The sequence below is a fragment of the Emys orbicularis genome, chromosome 2 (assembly GCF_028017835.1).
Source record: "Emys orbicularis isolate rEmyOrb1 chromosome 2, rEmyOrb1.hap1, whole genome shotgun sequence".
In the NCBI taxonomy this organism is placed as follows: Eukaryota; Metazoa; Chordata; order Testudines; family Emydidae; genus Emys; species Emys orbicularis.
The window spans coordinates 119626728-119645285 of record NC_088684.1 but is presented as its reverse complement, the minus strand read 5'-3'; the positions used below and the strand labels follow the sequence as shown (position 1 = coordinate 119645285).

Below are 18558 nucleotides of genomic sequence, written 5' to 3'. Positions count from 1 at the left end.
CCTGGCTCTGGCAGGGCTGGGGACGTGGCTGGCAGCCCGCGGCTTGATTTCTCCCGAGGGTCCGTCCCTGCCACCAGGAGCCCATGGGGGGACAGGGGCGCGCCCCCCACCATGACTCCGCTGCAAGGCAAAGGCGATAAAACGACCCCACCGCCTTAGCCAGAGCAAGCCCCGGCCGGGAGAGGGCCAGCAGCAGCCGCCGCGGAGTCTCCCGGGGAGGGGGGCGAGGGCGACATGCCATGGAAGGCCGGGACTCCGGACTGCTGGGCTTGGAGCAAATGCTAGCGCCTTTCGGGGGCCACCAGCAAGAGAGGACGGCTCGGCTGCTCCCGCGGGACCCCTGGCGAGGCAGCTCCTCAGAGCAAGAGGGGGCGGCGGCTGCGCTGCCTCTGCCGGAGCCCTGGGGCGAGCTGCAGCGGGCCGGAGCCTCTCCCCCTCTGGATGATGGGGAGCTGCTGCTGGGGCTGCGCCGCCGCGGCGGGCGGTCCCTGTCGCTGCCCGCTAGCCCGAGCCTGGCGGCCGCCGGGCTCTTCCCGCCGCCGGAGGAGGGCAGCGGGGGCTGCTGCACCAAGTGCAAGAAGCGGGTGCAGTTCGCGGACGCGTTGGGACTGAACCTGGCCAGCGTGAAGCACTTCAGCGCGGCGGAAGACCCGCAGGTGCCGCCCGCCGTGCTCTCCCGCCTGCGGCGCCTGCCCCGGGAGGAGTTCAGCGCCGCGCTCGGCCTGGGCTGCGGGGCTCGCCCGCCGCCTCCCCTGCAGCTAGTGCCCGACTTCCAGCCCGCCGGGGAGGTGGCAGCGGCCGAGCGGCTGCAGCGGGAGCGGGTGTGTCTGGAGCGCCTGGGCCGCCCCGCGGCGGCCCTGGACGTGCGGGGCACCGTGCGGGTACTGAGCTGCCCGGGCCCCAAGGAGGTGATGGTGCGCTACACATTCAACGAGTGGCGCTCCTTCCTGGACGCCGCGGCCCAGCCCCTGCCCGGCCCCGAGGGGCGCGACCCCTCTACCGAGCGCTTCCACTTCAGCCTGTGCACCCCGCCCGGCCTGCTGGAGGGCTCCGCCGTGCACTTCGCCGTCTGCTACCGCAGCCAGCAGGGCGAATACTGGGACAACAACGGGGGCAGCAACTACACCCTGCGCTGCTGCCGCCCCGCCCCCTGGGGGCTCCCCGCAGCGCCCAGCACAGACACCGGCCAGGGCGACCCCACCGGGCCCCTCTACTGAGCGCCGCCTGGGACAGCCGTGAACCACACCAGCATTCCACAGCCTGGGGCAGTTCCTGCCTTCAGCTTAGCCCGGCAGCAAACCAGCATTACCCAGCTTGGGAGCAAAAGCAGCGCCTTACTCTAAGCCTAGCTTGGGGGCAAACAAGCTGCCAGCCAGCTAGCGGCTTGCAGGGAGCCTGGGGCCAGCCACCCATTGTGCCGAGCCTGCGGTGGGTGGGGTGTGGTAACAAGCAGCCGGCTATGAATGTCCTGCCCTTGAACACAGAAAGTGAACACTCTGTACCAAGCCAAGCCTTAGCTGTCAGAGACCACTGGAGAGTGTCCCATCCCTTGTACTTGCACCCTAGAACAACTCAATACCACTTTCCTGCTGCATAGTCACTGGTTTCTGAGCCTTCTATTAGAATGTGGCTTGTTTTGTTTAATTAAAGAGCTGACTGATCCAGGGGCAGAGGCCTCCTACCATTAGCCTTAAAGTTGTAGAAAAAGTGAGGTCTGACCTGTTGGTTCCGGTATTGTTAATTCACCATTTTTGTAAAGGAAATGAACTCTCAGGAGCTGCAAGAAATCAGCACAGTTTCCTCCCACAGACTATTCTCTTTAAAGTTGGTTAAAGAGAACTGGAAACGATCTTTTTGTGATTTATTTTTTAAAAAACACGTGTCTAACTTGAAGATGGTGCCTTATATGAAGTTTCCTATTTAATACACTGAATTTAAAGAGAGAACTTTAAATCCAGTGTTGTGACTGTGCTATGTTTATGCATTAGGCATTTCTCTTTAGAATGACAGATAATGCATGCACTTTCCCTTTTATGGGTATGTAGGCATTTCCTAGAAACAGGGACAGATGTAGGCAAAAACGGAGTTGTTGTTATGACTTGCAGAAATCCAACTCTTCTTTGAGAGGGAGAACTGGGGGAGGGTCAGTCCCCAACCCCCCTAATTCTTAAGTCTTGATTCTGCAAACACACGGGTTCAAAAAAGAATTGGATAAGTTCATGGAAAATAGGTCCATCAATGGCTATTAGCCAGGATGGGATGCCATCCCATGCTTTGGATGTCCCTAGCCTCTGATTGCCAGAAGCTGGGAGTGGATGACAGGGGATGGATCACTTGATGATTGCCTGTTCAGTTCATCCCCTCTGACGCACCTGGCATTGGCTGCTGTCGAAAGACAGGAGGATACTGGGTTAGATGGACTATTGGTCTGACCCAGTATGGCTGTTCTTATGCTTAACTTTATTCATGTGAGTAGTCAGTGAGGCTACTCAAGCACTTAAAGTCAAGCACCTATGTTGTTGCCTGACCGTGGAGGAACTTAAAGGCTTAAATTCAGTCAGAAGTCTTCACACGTTCAAATGAGGGGCCTAATTCTTTCTCCCCTTTCCAAAAACAACATAATATGACAGCAGACTTCCACCCTATTTTTAATTTAATGGAGTCCATAATATAACTTTCATGTGTGAACACTTTCTGGTTTATTTGTGTCTCATCTTTGCTGTAGGTTTGGAGGCCCCGAATGACAGAAAATATCCTTCTTTCCTTGTAAGTTAGTGCACTTTAACATTGTTCAATGGCTAATGCAGTTCCCACGTACCACAGCCTAGTTTTATAAAGTTCATGTGTAGTCTGGCTAATCTTTGTTAAATAGAGTCTTGCCTAACACACACACACACACACGAGTTGCTTTTTCTTCCTAATGAAAGATCTAGAAATTTAAAATAATGATGGTTTTTCTAACGGTATGTCTATGCTACAGGTACTAGAGCAGCACAGTTGCAGCGCTGCAGTTACACCTCTAGCACTACAGTGTAGGCCAGGGGTGGCCACCTGTGGCTCCGGAACAACATGCAGCTCTTCAGAGGTTAATATGCGGCTCCTTGTATAGGCACCGACTCTGGGGCTGGAGCGACAGGCGCCAACTTTCCAATGTGCCAGGGGGGCTGCACTCTGCTCAATCCCTGGCTCTGCCACATGCCCTGACCCCACTCCACCCCTTCCCGCCCCCTCCCCTGAGCCTGCCATACCCTCGCTCCTCCCTCTCTCTCCCCCCCCCCCCCAGAGCCTCCTGCATCCCACGAAACAGCTGATCGGGAGGTGCGTGGAGGGAGGGGGAGGTACTGATCGGCAGGGATGCCGGTGGGTGGGAGGCTTTGGGAGCGGGGTTGGGGAGCTGATGGGGGGCTGCTGTTGTATTACTTTGGCTCTTTGGCAATGTACATTAGTAAAGTCTGGCTCCTTCTCAGGCTCAGGTTGGCCACCCCGGTGTAGGCACTACAGTGAAGGAAGGAGTTTCTGTTGCTGTAGTAAATCCATCACCCTTGAGAGGCACTAGGTAGGCTGACGGAACAATTCTACTGTCAATCTGGCTGTGCCTACAGAGGCGGTTAGGTTGACCTAACTACATCACACGTGTGAAATTTTCAATAGTATGATGCCCAGTTGTTACATGGATTTTTTGTAAAATTTGGCGTGGGTAAATATTTTTGTTAGGGATGACTACCTGAGGAATGGTTTTATAAAGTAGAGTCAGGTCTTAATTTTTCATGATCCTCACTAATGAGTGAAAATAAATGGTTTCCTTCAGCCCTTTTCATGCTATATTCATAGCCACATTTCTGTAGGTATTTATAGTACCTTATTCTGTTTAGTATGAAAGCATTGTTCTAAGTGTCATTTGTCAGTATACATTTGTAAGAGACCCCATTTGCTAACATCTAAGTTAGTGGTGTTACAAGCAGGGCTTTGGAGCTGTGCTTCGGCTCCAGGCAAAAACCTGCAGCTCCACTGCTCCGGAGCTGCTCCATGCTGCAGCTCCGGGCTCCGCTCCAAAGCCCTAGTAACAAGATAAGTGGCATGGAAAAGTATAACTTTTTACATTTAGATGACGGATATATGTTGTTTAAGTGCATGGAGCTGTAATTTATAGAACTGGATGCTCCAAGGCTTGTCTACATTATGGAAAGGTAACTTAATGGAATACTCAATTACAACGTGATAGTGCCCCCTAAAGGTTAAAACAGTTAGATTTTGCAGTGTAGACAGGGTCAGACTCTGTTAGTGAATCACACTATAACCTTGGACTTTGCAGGTCTGTGAGCAGCATTCATGGTTAATTGCTAAAACATGGTTTAATCCTCTCTGAGCCACAGGAATAAATCGTGGTTCACCTATGTTAGGGCACTACAATATTGTAAGTACCTACAATGACACATTAGACTTTCAGTGTGTATGAGGCCTTTTTAGCATAACGAAAACACCAATTTTCAATGGAATTAATTGGGAATGTTTCATTACTCAACTCGACCTATATTCTTGTAATACTGTACAGTACTTCAAAATGTGTTTGAGGTTGTACACAGTAAGTTGTATAAATATAAACTGAAAGAGAAATCCCAGTAGTAATTCTACAAGTTAAGTATATACTCCCCCCAGATATGCACCGAGTCCATATATTTTAAAAAGGAAAATAGTGAAATGGTTTATTGTCCCCAATACATTAACTTCTTTAAAAAAATATGTAGTATAAACAGGATACTACATAGGAAAATGTAAGCTGATCTAGTTTCTTAAGATGGTAAAGACATAAAACATTAGATTGTTACTACTTGAAATTTATGCTATTACAGCTGAGGTATGATGCTAAAAGTATTGAGCCCAATTCTTCACTGAATTACATCATAAAAAGAATAAAAAATATATTTTTTTAAACTGACTATTAAAGGTTAAATCTAGCCCAGGCGGGGGAGAGAGAGCGAGCGAGCAGAGATGCTAGCTGGTATGTCCAAGAATCCTGCTGTCAGGGCAAGATTATTCACAGCAAGTCAGAATGTTCTCTGGTATGCAACAAACTCTGGCAAAGTTTTGTGGAGTTGGTCTCCAAAATGGCAGAACTTTCCAGAACATTAACTTAACATCCCATACCTTATACTTATTCAAATAGGAAAAGATAAGTATTCTTGATCTGTTCTTCCCTGGTTTTGCTGGGGTGTCAGATACAGAACTGTCTCAACTCCCAAGAAAAGCAGTTAGGGTGCTGAATGAGTTATAGATATTAACAAGCATTTAAAAAGTATGAATATAAATGACTTACTCTCTAAATTAATGATGTTTCACATCCATGGTATATGTGATATGAGCTCACCAGTTGCCCAGTCATCCATATAGCCTTTCAGGAAAAACAGGGTAGAGTGTAACTGTTTAAAAAAAAAAAAAAAAAAAAAAAAGCGGAGACCTTTTTTGTTTTCCTTTTAAACATCATAAAGGACCAAGTCAAGAAAGCTGTCTTTTACCTTCGCTGGTCACCTTTAGAGTAAAAATCCCCTCCCACCCCGGCCAAGCAGTCTAAAAGTTCAAGATGTGAGCAGCACTGTTCTCCATGGCTAAAATGCTAAATATTTAAAAGTACTTTTTAAATTATAGCTAGCATATGTGTACCTACCTACAATCTTGCTGACACTACTACTAAAAAAAATCCTTCTCCTGCTTTGACAATAGACAAGACACCTTTTTCAGTATTAAATGCAATACAAATAGGATGGGGACTCTCTCTCTACTGAGTCACACATGCTCAATTTTCAGCAAGACCGTATGTTGCACTTCTTTCAGCTGTAGATTTCAAAGCACTTTTCAAAGATTGCATCAGCATGATTCTCCGCATTCTCACAGATGAGGTAACTGAGGCCTACAGAGATATAGTGACTTGCCAAAGATTTCCCAAGAAGTCCGTGTCAAAACCAGAGTTAGACTCTATGTCTGAGTGCTAGAACCTATGCGTAATCCACTAGACGCTAGTGCTGCTGGTATATGTAATAAGTTCAGACTGGATAGATATGTTTATTAAAAATCAAGTATTTCTAACACCATAAACTGATGGTGGGACTAAGCAAAATGATAACTGGGCTTAAACATCAATATTGACACATTGTATCACCTTAAGATATCTGTTGCAGTATGTGAAGATTTTCTAAAAAACTAATTGAAAACATGAAATCTTAAAGGTTGTAAGAATGTTTGGAAAAACTCCAGTTCTGTGGCTCTTCAGTATGTGCAAATTTCTATGGTCCCTGTGGATTACACAAGGTTTTCTAGGATTAAAGGAAGAAATACAACCAAAGGCTTTTATAGACATTTGTAAAACAACAAATAATGCATCTGAACTTTTTTTTTTTTTTTTAAATTAAAGGGTTAGATTAAATTGCTTGGGCATGAAGGAAACCAAACTAACACATGTTAAGTTTGGTTTAAGCAATTTGATTTTTGCAGCATATAGGAAACATTTATTGTTCTTTCTTTGTATATTTAAATACACGCAATAGGAAACTTCTCTCTAATAGTTGTACATGATCAAGATGGGTTGATAGAAGGGTAGGAATTTCAGAAAGATAGTGTGAAGTTAAACATAGTTTAGTGCTGTCAAGGTCTACAAAGTTGCATGTAAATTACACTTGCTGTCTTTAAAGTATCAATTTTGAAAGGCCTGGGCTTTCAATCTGAACTCTTAAGGCTGGATTCTGCTCCTATTTACGTCAGTGGGACCTGGAGCTGGACCAGTGTATTGAATGAAGGTAGTGGAGATGATCTAGACCAGAATTCTTAGTTAAAATTTGATTACCTGTTTGGTCTATTTGAAAATTGCTCCCCAATGCAGGTCTATGGCAATACAGAATTGTCATGAAAATTCACCTGTCCAAGCACAGAATGTATTTGCTTGCCCTTCAGCACGATAATGAAAGACCTTTAATACTTGTCTGTTTAAAAAAAAAAAAAAAAAAGCTTGTTCTCAGAAGAATTTCCAAAGGCTGGTATAAATATTTTATGTACTTTTTTTCAAAAGCAGTCTTGTAAATTCCTCACTGGTCTTCATAGTTCTCTTATTCTGGATGTAGAACAGTAATTGTTTGAATGCATAATTTAGCACTGTGATATCTAAGCACTGTACAATTTTGAGAGTTCCAAGTCTTTTCTTTAGATTAGTGGAATATGTTCATTTTAAGGAGGAAGTGGATTTATTTCTCCTTTTGCTCTCAGATTGAGCAACTCTGGCCCATATTCTCCCCTCTCTCCCCCCCCCTTTTTTTTTTTAATATGTAGAGGGGAAAAAAGCAACATGTTCTAATTGGGTGAAAGAATTCTTTTCTTCCACTGGAATGGCCAGTGGGGTTGCGGCCCTAAATTAATGGCTCTCCCAAGATCTGTGGAGATTCAGCTGCCTTGCTAGCTGTCTGCTCCAGGCAGCATGGTTCTTCCCTCCCCTCTTCCTTTCCGGTGGCTGCACAGTAGCACCCCCTAGGTGGAGCTCACAAGTGCTAATGCTGCTTCCAGTAGCATTAACATTCACCCTAAGCGTGAAATCCTGCACCATTTCAGTCAATGGGCATTTTGCCACTGATTTAAATGAGGCCAGGATTTCATCCTAGATATCTATGGAGTGAGCAGGGGAACATTCAGAGGTTAGCTGGCCACTCCCTCTCAGTTCTGTCCTACATACCTGTGAAGAAATGGAGATCCTTGCCAGAAGTTTAGTGGAGGTGCTTCTGCGAAGTGTTAAGGAGCTATGGGCGTGTGGCGGGAAGTGTGCTGTGGAGCTGGTGCTTCTAGCCTTCCACAAAAACATGCTCTCCTGTGTGTCTTACATGTTAGGAGGCACAAGTAATGTTGTTAATGACACGCACTAGGCTAGAAATAGTTGGTACGGTTTTGCTAGAGCAGAGTCAGTTTAACATCCCTATGTTGATGGCATGTTTAAACAAGAACAGTATATGTGATCAGCAGGTAAAAACGTTTGTATGTAACCTCGGGTCTGCTTCACCTCACCATGGCCATACCGCTGGTATTTCCAGGCCTTTTAAAATAATCCTCTAAATGTAGTAGGACTATCTAATCAGATGTCAACAGGGTTGTAGAACTGCCTGTCCTTTAGACAACTATTCATGTTAGGGCAGTTCAGAGGTTGTCTTCTGCTCTCTTTCAGAATATTGTTTGCATTTTTCTATTAAAAGCTCTTATTTGACCTTTGATATATGCAAACAGCCAAATTTTGGAGCATGATAACTGAGCCATATCATTTCCAAATCACTAAAGTCAAAGGTTGCTGAGATCAGGGACAGCTGAAGGTACATGTGTGAAGCAAATGATCTTTCAGTGTCATACTACAAAAATTAGTATCTTACTAAGTAATTTTAAGAATTATTATTACAGAATTAGTAAGAGTTCTTAACATTTTCTTCTGCTGTAAATCAGAAACAAATATCCCTTTTGGAATAGGGGGACATGAAATTAAATCACTGGGAACCCTTTTACCGACAATGTTCACATATTTATATTGTTTCCATTGCTCAGACAAAAATCCAGTAAACAATTTCATTGATAACCAGTGAAAATAGAATATCAAAAAAGGGTATTTTTAAATGAGCAGTGGGAAGTACAGTAGTACATTTTCATTCCATAGTTGATAGGATTACTTTCATACAGTATTTGACAATAGTTTTCATATACAGGGGATATGTTATCTCAACAAATGCAATACTAATCATTATGCATTTAACAGAGAATATTAATGGGTCTCTTGTTCCAGTCACATGTAATAGATTTGCACATGCTACTATCATTAATATTAATAGAAGATACACAGACTGTGCATCAGTGGGGGAAACATTCTTGTTGTATACATCTGCTCCAAGGAGCATCCTTAAATGCACTAATTGTGTTGCAATTTACAAGTAATCATTGTACTAGATTATTTCATTTTCTAACTTTGCACCTTATTAAATAAAGTAATTTTATATCTTTTGTATAACTGAAGTTGGTTAAGGACTGAACAGTCTCCTTAGGTAAGCTTAGAAACTAAGCAATGTAGCCATGCTGTATAAAAAGCCCATGGATAACTTCTTGAAGTCTTATGTAACTGATTCCTCAAATGAAAAAATAAAATGAGCCTTCTCAACCTATTTTGTATTACACATTTCTATGCACAGAGGCCTCCGCTCTGGCATATCATATGCACAATATGCATCCTTAAAACTACAAGTGCCCCTTTGCAGGCTAAGGAAAATTTGACTGATGAGAGACATACGGTACGTCTATACTGCAGTTAGACACTGGCGGCTGGCCCGTGTCAGCTGACTTGGGCTTACAGGGTTTGGGGTAAGGTGCTGTTTAATTGCAGTGTAGAAGTTTGGGCTGCAGCCCAAGCTCTGGGACCCTCCCATCTCGCAGGGTCCTGGGCCCAGGCTCCAGCAAGCCAGAAGGTATACAATGCAATTAAAAAAGACCCTCAGCACGAGCCCCGTGACCCCAATTCAGCTGGCATGGTCCATCTGTGGGTTTAATTGCAGTATAGACATACCCTTAGAAGGGTTGTAGTAACATTATACATGTATCTATACTGTGTCTCACAGAAGACACTTGTATAATTTTTATTAGCAATGCAAATGCTATTAAATGCTTTAGTGACACTTAAATCTTTCCCCCCTTGTCCTTTTACCATCAATGCTAGTGTTCTAATTAGCTTGGTTAGGTGTATTTTAGGATTTTAAAGTGTTAGTGCCTTGTTTTTAAACTGTAGTCCATGGCATTCTGCCTAGTTTAAAAAAATCTATTTTAATAAAATGATATATTAATGCTGTAGCAAAGTGATCTATTTGGTGTATTTATGTATCTAACAAATGCAGAAATACTACAGTATCTGCTTTCCATGTGAAAAGCAGTATTAAGGCAGGTTTGTAGTCTTAAATACAGTAGTGGCACTTTATTTTTGCATACTCTTTGCATAGTTAACAGAATGCTATATTAAAATAAAGGTAATTCTAAAAATAATTCTACAAAATTTTATAAATAAGTTTTGGGAATTAGTACTTCTAAACTAATCACTTACATACGTTCATTGCTTAGTTCTGTCATTTCAGTTTGATACTCTCTCTTTAGTTTACAAAAGAAATAGAAAGTATGCCCCTTTGCCTCCACAAATGCAGCTTCTTTAAAGGTAACAGGCACGGTCCTAGTTTAAAGTTCTGTCTACTTCATATAAAGCTCTCGCTGTACATTGTGCTGAAGCTTTATACTGAGTAATTTTTCTGTACATTCTAGTGGAAAACATAATAGCGAACTCAGAGCACTGAAGAGAATAAAACTTGATTTTAAAAAAGATTCCATTCTTGTTTAGCACGCTGTCTTAACAGGTGTAATTTACTTTTCAAATAAATAAAAAAAAAAAAAAAAAAAAAAGGCATTTTAAAGCAGTTCAGGAATTTTCTCTCCTCTAGAGCTCAGGAACATTGCAAGAAAGGGGAATCTTAAGGTGAAGCTACTGAGTTGTTGGCTTAGGAGAATCTCTTAAGAAACCCCACCTCTTTCAATATGCTACTCAATGTGTGCATTGAATGAGGCCCATAAATAATTACGGAAAGCTTTAGAAATGTCTGTTTGCTATTGGCTATATTTATTCAGTTTAACAAATGGATGTTTTTAAAAATTACTTTTTTTGTGGCATTACTGTAAGTAAGTGAAGGTGAATAGAATGCAATAAGCAACCACCTTGGGAGTTTCACTGGATCTAGTACTGAATGGGCATAAAGACTGAACTGCCTTCAGCCTCTAGAGATAGTCCCTGCAAAACAGGCATGAGACACTGAGCCAGCGTGTAGAAACTTGCACACTCAACAGAAATTAGAAAATATTTGTATGAATTCTGAATTAAATATACCAACCTCACCATTCACACTCAATTACCTAACTTTCCAAGTATCTGTAATGAGGGTAATATACAAAATTTTTGTATAGCAAAATATACTTTGTTTCTTTATATTGCCAGTTGCAGTTTAGTATATTAAAATAAGGAACAGTGATGAAATTTTATTTTAAAAGTTCTGAAGTCTCAGTAACATGAGGCTAAAATTCCATTACTGAGCTATTAACTGAGAAGTGAGATGAGACTGGTTTTAAATGAAAACACACAATCTAACCTTTGATATTTGTAGGTGTTGAGGTCCAGGATATAACAAAATATCTTTGTTGTACTTAAAGGCCTCTGTCAAATTTCACATGGCTTTAATGAATAAATTATTTAACACAAATTTACCCACACCAGGTCCATACAAATTCAGCTATTTAGTTTATTCACTGTAGGCTGCGTATTTCTATATTAACTGGGGCTCAATGTAAAAAGTAATTTTAAACAATTGTATCATTGGTTGAAACATAATTGGTATCCTTTATGAGCCAGGTAAGTTAGCAAGATCACTGGGAGAAGAAAATATCTCATTACAAGTATTCGGTTCATGGAATTTTATTGTCAGATAAGGCCAAGAAACAGTCTCATTACACATGAAATACTAGCAACGCGGATATTAGGAATACATTACACGCTATTGTAGGCTTAGCAGTACATTTTAGTGCATGAACCATGAGAAGAGAAATTCTAGACTGTTTTGGTTGCCAAAACTGAGCATCTCAAAAGCTTTATCTTTTACTAGACAGATAAGTTTTTCAAACTCAGGCAGGGTGCATACACGCTATGTTGGATGTGCAGCACTACAGAATGCTGAGGATGGTCCAACGGTGCTAGATGATCAGATTATCTCTGTGTTTTCTGGACTCTCAATAACAAGTTTCTGGGTTGAATAGAGTTGACCAATGGTAACCTGAAATAAAACAAAATATTTCAGAAATGACAGGCTTAGAGGGCCAATGGGGCATTGCTTCAGCTCTGTAAGGGAAGTAAAAATGCACAACTGAGAACAAAAGTGAAAGTAGGCAGTCTGTATTCTTTCCGCAACATTGTTCGTCAGCATCAACCCAGCTAGCAAAAAATGATAATGCATAAAACAGCCACATACTTAAATTCTCAACACAGTACTGACAATGTAAGGAAAAAGATATGCATACATATATATATATATATATACACACAATTAATAACTACAGAGAAAGGAAATGCAAAATATACTTAGACAAATAGAAGGGAACATAAGAATTTTTTTGGGTGGAGACTAATGCACAGTAGTTGTTTGTTTATCCCTTTGGTATTCACAAATTAATTTGCCTTAAAATTAGTTGAGGGGGATAGGGTCCCCTGCACAATTTGTACATCAGTAGCATATAATGGGTAGAAATAGCTTCTTGTTCATAACATGCTATTCATACCCAGGATCTCTGTGCTTTATAGTTAAGTAGTAAGACATTACAGACAATGCTAAATTGATTTTCGGGGGGGGGGGGGAACGACTTTGTCCATCTGCCACTCACCCATAGCTCTCACCACACCCCTCTTCTGCAACATAGCATCCGCCCTCCTCCTCCTCTTTCCCCCATCCTTGTTAACATCATCCCTCTAGTATTCCCACCAGCTCTACCTGCTCCTTCCTGATTGCTCCCTATTCCCAGTGACCCCATCCAATCCCATCCCCTGATCTCCCTCGCACCCACTCTCATCTCCTCCCTTACTGTTCTCCATAACCTCCCCCTCTCCTCTAGCTTTTCCCTCTCAATACAAGCACAGTTTAATTTCTCTCATCTGAAAAAAAACACTCCTTGACCCCATTTGCTTCTCTAACTACAACCCCATCTCCTTTTCATCTCTAAGCTCATTGAATGTGCTGTTTACAATCACTGCTTGGAGTAGTTCTCCTCTAATTCCATCCTAGACTCTCTCCAATCCATCCTCCACCCCTTGCACTCCACTGAAATCACTTTAGCCAAAGTCTTCAATGACCTCTTCCTAGCCAAATCTCAGAACCAGTTCTCCATCCTCATCCTCCTTAACTTGTCTGCCACAGTCATCCATGGTCTTCATCTTGAAATCTCATCCTCCCTTGGTTTCTGTGATTTTGTTCTTTTCTAGTTCTCCTACCTCTCTAATCACTCATTCAGTGTGTCCTGGGGAGGACTGTCCCTCCTCCAACTTTCTGTGTGATTCCGCAGGGCTCTGTCCTGGGTTCCCTTTCTCTTCTCCCTCTGCCATTATCTCTTGGTGATCTTTCCATTAACACAAATTCAACTATTTTCTCTATACTGACAACTCACAGATCTTTCTCTCTCTCGTCCTGTCCAAAATAAAATCTTGGCCTATTCCTCTGACATCTCCATATGGATGTCTAGTGGTCAGCTCAAGCTCCACATGGCTAAAACCGAGCTCTTAATTATCCCCCCTAGTTCTTCTCTGCTTCCTCTTTCCTCTAACACAACAGACAACACTACCCTCTTGCCTGTCACTCAGGCCAGTAACCTGGGTGTCATCTTTGACTAGGACCTCTCTCTGGGTCCTCACTTCCAGACTATGTCTAAATCTTGTTGATTCTGTCTGCGTAACATCTCTAAAATACAGCCTTCTCTATCCAAATGACAAATGCAGCCATGCCCTGCTTATATCCATAAAAAAGTTGCTGCAATGATCATTTTCCTAGCCTGTCGCTTTGACTCCTTTGCATCACTCCACTGACCCCTCTTCTCTATTGCATCAAACACAAGCTACTTGTCATCACTTTCAAGGCCCTTCATGGCCTATCCCCACCCCTCCCTATCATCTCTCATTCACTACTGAGATGTCAACTCTCACCTGTGACTGGCCCAGAGTGCCAGCCTCCATCACCCACTTGTTAAATTCTTGAACAAGCAGCTTTGCTTTCTCCCATGCTGCCCCTTATGTTTGGAAGGAGCCCCCCCTTCCATCCCCGCCTCCCCCCCCCAAAATTAGCAAAGCTAACATTATCCTCCTTCAAACCCCATGTTGCCATGATGCCTACACAATTAGGCTGTTGGTATACCGAGACCACTGCCTGTCAATATTGTTTGATTGTTTCCTTGTACTCTCCAGTATGTCTGCATCCATATGTTGTCTTGTCTCATTCTTAGACTGTAAGCTCTTTGGGTGCAGGGTGTGTTTGTACAGCACCTAGCACAGTGGGTTCATGGTCCACGAATAGGACTCCTAGCCGCTACAGTAATCCAAATAATAAACTTTCTCCCTATTGTTTTATGTGTTAATTACCTTTGAGCTTGCTTTATAAACTCTGCATACAGTCCCAGTGAATCACAGCCACCAGTGGGACAGAGGGTAGCAACCAACTGACATACAGAACAGTTAAGGGGTAGAGGAAGAGGAAGTTTAGGCTAAAGAAAGCAGCAGAGGCCAAGATTCTTTTTAAAAGGAGTTTAAAGTTTGGCTTCTAAATCCATATTCAGCCAACTAAATAAGTGTCCTGGTTTTCATAAGACAGGACACCCATTAGCTCCCACTGAACTATTAACGTAGAAAAAACAAAAAAAGCTCAGCTTGTGGTTACTGAAGTAGGACGAAAAAGATGGCATAATTTATATAAACTATTTACACCTATGTAGAGGGTATTACATAGAATCTGATATATTACAAAGTATAATTGACTGCATTACTTGTGACAGTGCCTCAATGCAGCATGAATCTAGTGAGCAATATAAACGTCAAAGTTCAATGTTTTAAACTTGTATTAGCTTACTTAAAAAAGAAAAAGCTAGCAGCTATTAAGTTATATTTTGCTATCCACTCCCCATACTGTCACAAATGCATCTTTGCATACATGTTGCCCTTCTAAAAAATGAACAGTCTCCTCTTGATAAATAGCCTGGTCTGAAACTTGTAAAGCACTGGATTTTAGACTGACTATTCACTGAAGGGAAGATTAATGTGTCATTCTTAAAGGAATAGCAGCATTTCTTGCCAGCAAACATTCCATTCCCTTAGCATACAGAATTAAGTCAACAAAAGCCCATGAACAACACTGATTAACAGGGAGGAGATGTGGTATATAGAGTATATGAAAAGAGAAACCGATTACGCAATTTAGGAAAAGCCATATTTATTTCACAAAAAGAAAAAAAAAGTATAGACCCCTAACAAATGTAACTTATATCAGGCAGACCACGCAACATGTGGGTTATGTGGCAGGCTGCAGAGTAGTAATTATTGCTATATTATAAACCATGCCATGACATTTAACTAAATTAATATAGTTGAATATTTTAGGCCAAAATGTTCATACTTGAGGGGTCTAAAATTAGGCTCTGAAATCTATATTTAGGCTCTCAACTAAGTGGCCTGTTTTTTGGCAGCTCCTGCTGATTTACAATGTGCTTATCAGCATGAAATTAAATACCTAACAAGCCTTAAAAAAAATGTTTTGCAACTAACATATCTGTCCTGGAAGAAAGGAGAGTCCTTTCTACATGAACTCAATGTTGTTCATTGGCAGCCATCCTGCACAACAGGCAGTCCAACAAAGTTGGTCCAATGAAAGATATTATCTCACCTACCTTGTCACCTTGCACAACAGGGGAATTTTAAAGTTCTAGGACAGTATAAAGAATCTGTTTTCTTACTTACGTCAATTTTGGGGAATGGAGATTTCATCCTGCCATGAAGAAAAGCAAGGGAGATGAATTCCCAGCTGATCCGTGCTGCAATTTCAGCTTTGGAGGCCTCCTCAGTTGACACAAATCCCCCCACTAACTTCAGCCTTCCCTCCACTTTGCTGAATCAGGTTTTCAAGAGGCAGCACTTACTGCTATGTCAGTGACTTCTACCAGATGGTTCAATTCAGCTTTGTAAGAGATGTTTGGTTTTAAAGTAGCAGCCTGGGGAGCTTTAAATATTAACATTTGTGTTTGTATCACTTGGAGGTGGGGGAAGGGGAAGAGAGAATGGACTGTTAAATCCCAGCCAAATCTACAGTAGATGTTTTTGAGGTTAGTTAAATAAACTGGAGAAGAATTTCTCATTATAGCTTGGTCACAGGTTCAGCCATTACAACTTACTTTTTAAACTGTCAACAGATCACTCATTTTCTGTTCTGGTTTTGAGATGAGATTTGCTGTCTCTCTGAGCTCATATCTAAAATGTTGCACTGCATTTTTAAAATAATCTGTGTATGCTGTCATGGATTTAAAGGCTCTTATTATATACAAGGCAAAGTTTGTTTTTTTCCCCTCTCAAAAAGGTTAATTCCTCTTCTGCATGTGTCTTATATTTGGATACCAGGCCCTCCTCTTCCCTCATTTTATTAGAGGACTTTGTCAAGATCTTTGTACAACCTGGATGGCGATGTCCCAAGGCTGAAACCTGAACTGAAGTTTTTCCTTTGTTTCAAAGGAAGAGGCAGGGGAGATTGAGCGTCTGACTACTGAGTCAGGCAAACATCTAAGGTCTTGGCCATGTGGAGCATATTCTGTTTCCAGCACTCACTGGCCAGCCGTGCATGTAACTGCACTGGTGAAAACCTCTTATGTAGAGATGGGAAGTTGTGATTTTCACTGGCACCCCAGAGGAGTGCCACTGTGGCATGTTGTGGCTTCCTTTGCTTACACTAGGGATTCGTACTGGTGATGATGCTATTCTGGTGGCTAGCAACTCAGGAAAATACCCAATGTATACATGACCTAAGATTCAATATTCCCCTTCTACTCTCTTGGGGAATAAGGAAAGCTAATAAATTAAAGCTTAAAAAAAATTCACTAAAAAGTTAAAAAACAATATTTCTGCTAAGCAGAGCTCTTCTACCTGCTAGAGCCTGGAAGTGAAGTAGTGTGTTCAGGCAGGGCAGGCTTCTTTGCAGGAGGAGAATGTCAAAAATGTAGTTCTTTTCTGTTCACCTGTGGTAAGAGGTTATGTTATCCACTGTTGGAATGGCTGATTTGGATATATGAAAATCTCCATTTAAGACATACGTGTTGACTCATTTTCCCAATAAACGTACACAGACACACATTTTAGTGTGCACTCAGCCCTAAACACTATGCCACTGCATCTTCAATAATCTGCCTGCACTTTGTATGATTTTCTTGTGGTTCCAGAATTTATTTCAGAATATTTTAGGTTAAACTTCTAAACCTCAGTTCTTCAACCACTGTTAGCCTTGAACTTCCAATAAGATGATTAAAACTTTGTACACCCCTGATCACATACACTTTAGACAGAACAGACACAAATTCCTTTTATACTTGCTGAAAAATTAAGATGCTCCCCCCTCCCCCCACCAATATATCAGCAGGACTGCAAGAGAGTGTTTAAACATATCAGTTTTAATTCATTAATTCCTAAGGTCCCAATAACTTCTTCTACAAAGATATTCTGTTGGTGCCGATTCTAATGAAAATGTTTTACTAGTGTTATGTTATTACCGCACACTGATTCTCACAAAGCATGAAAGAGTTAAATGGCTATTTACTGAGCTCTTTCTTCACCAAGCATGTTTGTAATTTATACACAATGAGACATTTACTCTTTTGGTAAATGGCTGGAAGCCAATGTACAGAGGTCAATGTCACAGTATTTTCATCACAGTTCATTTACCACAAGCGATGTTTGCCTAGAAAATCCAACCATTTGCTCCACAAACCTCCCTTCAGGTTTTTTTTTTTTTTCTTACCCTTTGTATAACTGGTGGTATAATTTACACTTTAGTCCTCCAAGAAAAGTTATAGAATAAAAAACATTTATGAAAGTATCTGTGGGAATAGAAGACCAAAGTGATGGTAGAGATACACTTCAGATCTGAATGAATTACTTGATGTTTAAATATTTATATAGTGCCAATAATGTGCTATGCACTTTATCAACAAGTACGATGACAGCCTCTCTATCCAAACAGTTTACAATATAGAACTGGGCCACCATTCAGTGTGATTACACAGGATTATTTTATCCTTCTCCCCAAATATTTGTACTTAGTTTGTGTGAGGGATATATTATCTTGAAACAGTTTAATCAATGAAAAAACAAAATCAGTAAGGATGACCACAGTAGTTAGAGATGAAAAATATCTACAGCATCAAGTTCTTTCCCTTGCACGTGCAAGATATAGTCCCTGACAGAGGATAGATCAGATATAAAATAGTATGAAACCATACTTGATTTTCCCCCCACACCAGCAGATTTGGCAAGTGCTGTAACGTAAGTAGTATGGGGCTAGGGTAAAATGGACTTTTATCAATGGGCAAAATTGACAGCAAGAAAAGGAAAGAGAATTGATTGAATCTCTCCTTCCTATAACTCCCAAACCATTCACAGATCATTTCGGTGTAGCAGAAAAAAAGCAAGAAACTTTCTTACTATTCCTGGTTCACTTGAACACTGATCTCTCCCTCAATCACAGCTGGCTGCAATGATAAGAGGAGGACCTAGTGTGGAATGTTTCACAGCTATAAAAAAAGGTTTAGTAGGATAAATTTTTCTCAAAAATAATAGAATTCTAGAAGAAAAGTCTCTTAAAACAGAGTTAAGTATAAAAATATATTGTCACTGAAAACAACATTAGTAGAATGCTGTGGTTTTTAATACTCTGAAAACTAGAAATTCAGAAAACCTGTTTA

The 18558-nt window shown here is 41.6% G+C and overlaps 2 protein-coding genes across 4 annotated transcripts in view; one reads left to right on the top strand and one right to left on the bottom strand.

Annotated features, from left to right (window-relative positions):
• The first annotated feature begins 239 nt into the window (after positions 1–239).
• On the top strand, positions 240–1217 carry PPP1R3G (protein phosphatase 1 regulatory subunit 3G). Its single transcript, XM_065397643.1, has one exon. The coding sequence runs from the start codon at positions 240–242 to the stop codon at positions 1215–1217; it is 978 nt and encodes a 325-aa protein (XP_065253715.1).
• Positions 1218–11492: 10275 nt separating this feature from the next.
• The window catches only part of LYRM4 (LYR motif containing 4), a 163482-nt gene continuing 156416 nt past the window's right edge, over positions 11493–18558 (bottom strand). For 2 of the 3 annotated variants that reach the window (XM_065399134.1, XM_065399135.1), the window contains one exon: positions 11493–11861. In XM_065399134.1, the coding sequence (XP_065255206.1) occupies positions 11790–11861 (72 nt within the window). In that variant the 3' untranslated portion in view covers positions 11493–11789. The remainder of the gene's footprint in view (positions 11862–18558) is intronic. The other variant, XR_010561149.1, reaches the window with a different exon arrangement.